Source organism: Atta cephalotes (genome assembly GCF_000143395.1).
Source record: "Atta cephalotes unplaced genomic scaffold scaffold00001, whole genome shotgun sequence".
Taxonomy (NCBI): domain Eukaryota; kingdom Metazoa; phylum Arthropoda; class Insecta; order Hymenoptera; family Formicidae; genus Atta; species Atta cephalotes.
The window spans coordinates 10,945,893-10,949,698 of NW_012130065.1; the positions used below are offsets into that span (position 1 = coordinate 10,945,893).

General features: G+C 31.3%; 1 protein-coding gene across 1 annotated transcript in view; it reads right to left on the reverse strand.

The window, feature by feature from the left end:
- Positions 1-507: 507 nt before the first annotated feature.
- LOC105626813 overlaps positions 508-3,806 on the reverse strand; it is a 5,196-nt gene continuing 1,897 nt past the window's right edge. The window contains exons 2-4 of the mRNA XM_012208110.1: positions 2,657-2,984; positions 1,652-2,146; positions 508-816 (exon numbers count right to left, since the gene is read on the reverse strand). Of these exons, the coding sequence (XP_012063500.1) occupies positions 508-816; positions 1,652-2,146; positions 2,657-2,984 (1,132 nt within the window). The remainder of the gene's footprint in view (positions 817-1,651; positions 2,147-2,656; positions 2,985-3,806) is intronic.

Here is a 3,806-nt window from a genome sequence, read left to right on the forward strand (position 1 = left end):
TATATATATATATATATATAATAAATTTATGCGCGTTTCATCGCAAGGAAAGCTTGCCGTACCGAATGGAAACAATTTAATATTATACATACCTTGTTTAGCTTGAAAGCGAGAAAAAAGTAGACTAGTTATGTACTCTAATGTACTAAAAAGTTTCAACAATAAAGCTATTGCTACTAATTGATCTCGATCTGAAGGAAACAACTTGTCTTGATTAAAAATTTTTAATTAATATTTGTTTTATAAAATTTCATACGTTTAAATTAAGTTATATTAGATGTAGATATTTCAATAATATATATTTCTACAGTCCGTGCTCTTAATGCGCGATGATATTTGCAATTAGTTTCCAGCACTCTGTAAACATCCATGATGCATAAAAAAATATATATATAATCTATACAGATTGTACATATTTTATCGTTTGCACAATGCATCATGGATCTTCAATATTTATGATGCTTAAATATATATTTTTAAAAATATGTGTACGAACTTCCAGCACACTTAAGAATTCGCAGTTTTCTGTTCCAATTGATGCTGCGACTGTTGTTCCTCATTGCGCGGCATATCACAGCTCGACAGAGACTGCAGCTTAGGCGGACAATTATCCAAAGTCGATTCGAGAGCGTACAGTTTGTCAAGTTGCTGGCGAATATGATTCAAACAATCCAGACGAATGACCTGTCTACTAGTGGAATCTTTATGGATCGTTAGACCATTGAACAATAACTGCCAACCATTCTCCTGAAGTTCTCGAGTTATCTTCTCGAGGCTGTCTGGTCCCGTTTGTTCCTGCTGAACAGGCACGTCATTCTGACAATACAAAAAACATTTATCGCAACGATGCAGGAATATTCGACTTAATAATATCCTTTTTTTATAAAATTAAAAAAGATATTAATAAAATTAAAAAGATTTCCTTTTTTATTCCCTTATTTTCCTTGCTTCAAAAGTGACACAACTAAAAAAATTAATTTTCTTAAAGAGAAAAAGCTATTATTTTTCAACAATTTCAACTTGAGAGAAAATTCTTATTTATTGATAACTTTATTTGTTAATAACAAATAAAGCTTTTGAACAAATAATGATCATCACCTAAAATGTTTTAAAGGTCACTCAGGGCTATGACTTTGAGAACATATGTGAAGGTCAAGGTCATCAGAGTGGTGTCCGATTACCGAAAATTCTTGACTAATCAAATAATATCGGCAAAAGGAATATATTTTTAACATGATCAAATGCCATTTTTGTCATTTAATCATGTTAATATATTTTTCATCGATATTTAAGAGAAAGGGAGATGTTAAAATTTTTTATTAAAAAATAGTTTTTCTCCTTTCACAACTCTAAAAAATTATTCTTTTATAACGATTTTGAAGATTTAAAAAAAATAAAGTTGAATTAGTTTATTTTTGATCATTAATAGGATAATGTTCAGTTAATAATTATACTCATTCATAATATCATCATTCGAAAATCATGTTTTTTTAATTATCACTTTTGAAGTAAGGGAGACAAATAAAAAATCAAGGGGAAACCAAGAAAATTTCTTTTTTTATAAATATATAAAAAAATATACTAAATATATAAAAAAAAATACATCCGCGTAAACTATAAACTATCCGCGTAAACTGCGTTAACTATGTACTTTCGTGTCGTCCGTGGTACCAAGCATACGGTCAATCGATTCCAGAATGCGAGTTTTAGTGGTGTGGAGATTCAGCTTTGCTAGACACTCGGGTTCGTTAAGTACGAGTTCCTTTGTGAGTCTATTAATTGACTGGCCGATCAAGGTGGATGACTTATTTGCTGCATCCCCAGTCTTTCTCGATTTCATCATTCTCGTGACATTTTCAGGTCTCCGTTTCTCGAGTTTCTTGTCATCCTCACTTATCGTTGCCTCGCCGTCTCCTCGTTTCAACCTCTCCAGGTCCTCGAGGTTCAAAACGAGGTTCCTCATTTCTTGAGACTCAACGTCACTTTCGTTTCTCGTTTCCGCGACATATTCACCGTCACCGATGCCAACGTAGCGATGTCTCAGTTCAGAATCCAGCACGCGCGACTTCCTCGACTGGACAGCACGTGGTATATACTTCACCGACACTTCACTCTCATCGGAACATTCTCGCTCGTCTGGCGATCTCTACAAAATATCAGATAAATTCGAAAATAATCAGGATAATAGATCCACTTTGACGATTTTTTATGTAATTACGCTAATTCTTCAAAGAAGCGTAGCTTTACAGATTATCTCCATGTTTTGATACATTTTTAAATATTAACTTTTCTAGAATATTGCAGTTCAGGACAAGAAGCAATCTGATATTCAGTATCAATATCAAATTGCTTTTCTCGCTCTAATGAAGTAAACTGTAATATTCTTGAAACGTTGTCATTTAACGATGTATCAAAATATAGAGATAATCTGCAAACCGCGTAGCTTCTTTGAAGAAGCGTAATTACATAAAAAATCGTCAAAGGAGATCTTCTATCATCCCTATCATTTTAACAATGTATCAAGCTACAGAGATAATTCGCAAACTGCATAGCTTCTTTGAAGAAAATAGTAAAAACCTCCAAAAGTAAATTATCAAATTACGCTTGTCTTTTTATTGTAGAATATAATTTTTCGTTGAAGAGCGAGTATTAATACCTCAGGTTGTTTGCAATGATGATGTTTTTTTAATGAGCTCTTGACGGGTATCGCTCGCGCATATTTGGAGCAAGCCATGATATCTTCGTTGGTCAGTTCTGAGTTTGTAGCGTCTCCCTTCATTCTAAATAAATACTTATCATGCTCGAATCTCCGACGAGTCTGCAACGGTCTTTTGGTGTAACGAGGATGAACATCTGTTTGATAATCATGCCAATATAGTTTTTGCGTCAAGGGACTACTCTGCGATTTCTTGATGGCCGAGCTAATCGGCTCCGTGAAGACACGTTCACATTGATCTATCATCGCTTCAACGTTTTCCAAAGTCCTTAAAGATAATCCCGATTCGATTAGAGAAGTTATTTATTTTTTCAAAATTAATAATCAGAAAGAAATATTATTTTGTTAACTATTAATGAAACTTAATTATATTTGTGAGTACCTTCAACCTTTCAATGAAAATAAAAAAAAAATGATAAAAATACCGTGACGATTACAATTAAAAATAAGAATTCTTGATTGATATGAAAAAGAATATTTCTGTGTTCAGAAAAATTCATTCAGAGTCGCTAACGAATAAAGATCAGATATTGAAGAATTAAAAATCCTATTATATACAGTCCCGATCAAAAGTTTAGAATACTTACGATTATTTCATATTTTAAGAAAAATTAGATATCTCGGTGAAAAAAGGAAGAGACTTCTCATAGAGAAGTCATTATCAAACATAATTTAATATGAAAGTATTTCAAAATAGATCTTCACTTTAAAATGCTTTTTGGAAAAATTTGATACGATTTTTAATGAAGATATCGAATTTTTTTGTGTAAAAACTCATTTTTTATAAAATATTTTTTAACTTAAAAAAGTTTATGAGAAAAAAGAGGAAAGAGGAAAAATGTTTGATATAAAGTCCCAAATTCACTCAAATTTAAAAAAAATTATTAAAACATTTTTTCTTATTGTATACGACTTTTATTAAAAAAAACAAATTTTATTCACTTTATTACTTTCTGCAGACCAAAAGTTTCGAAACATCAACTGACTTGCAAATTGCAACTATTGCAAGTCAATTTTATTAATAAATTATTAATAAATAATATTATATAAGGTTATTAATAAATAACCTTTCTCTCGCTCTCTCTCTCTC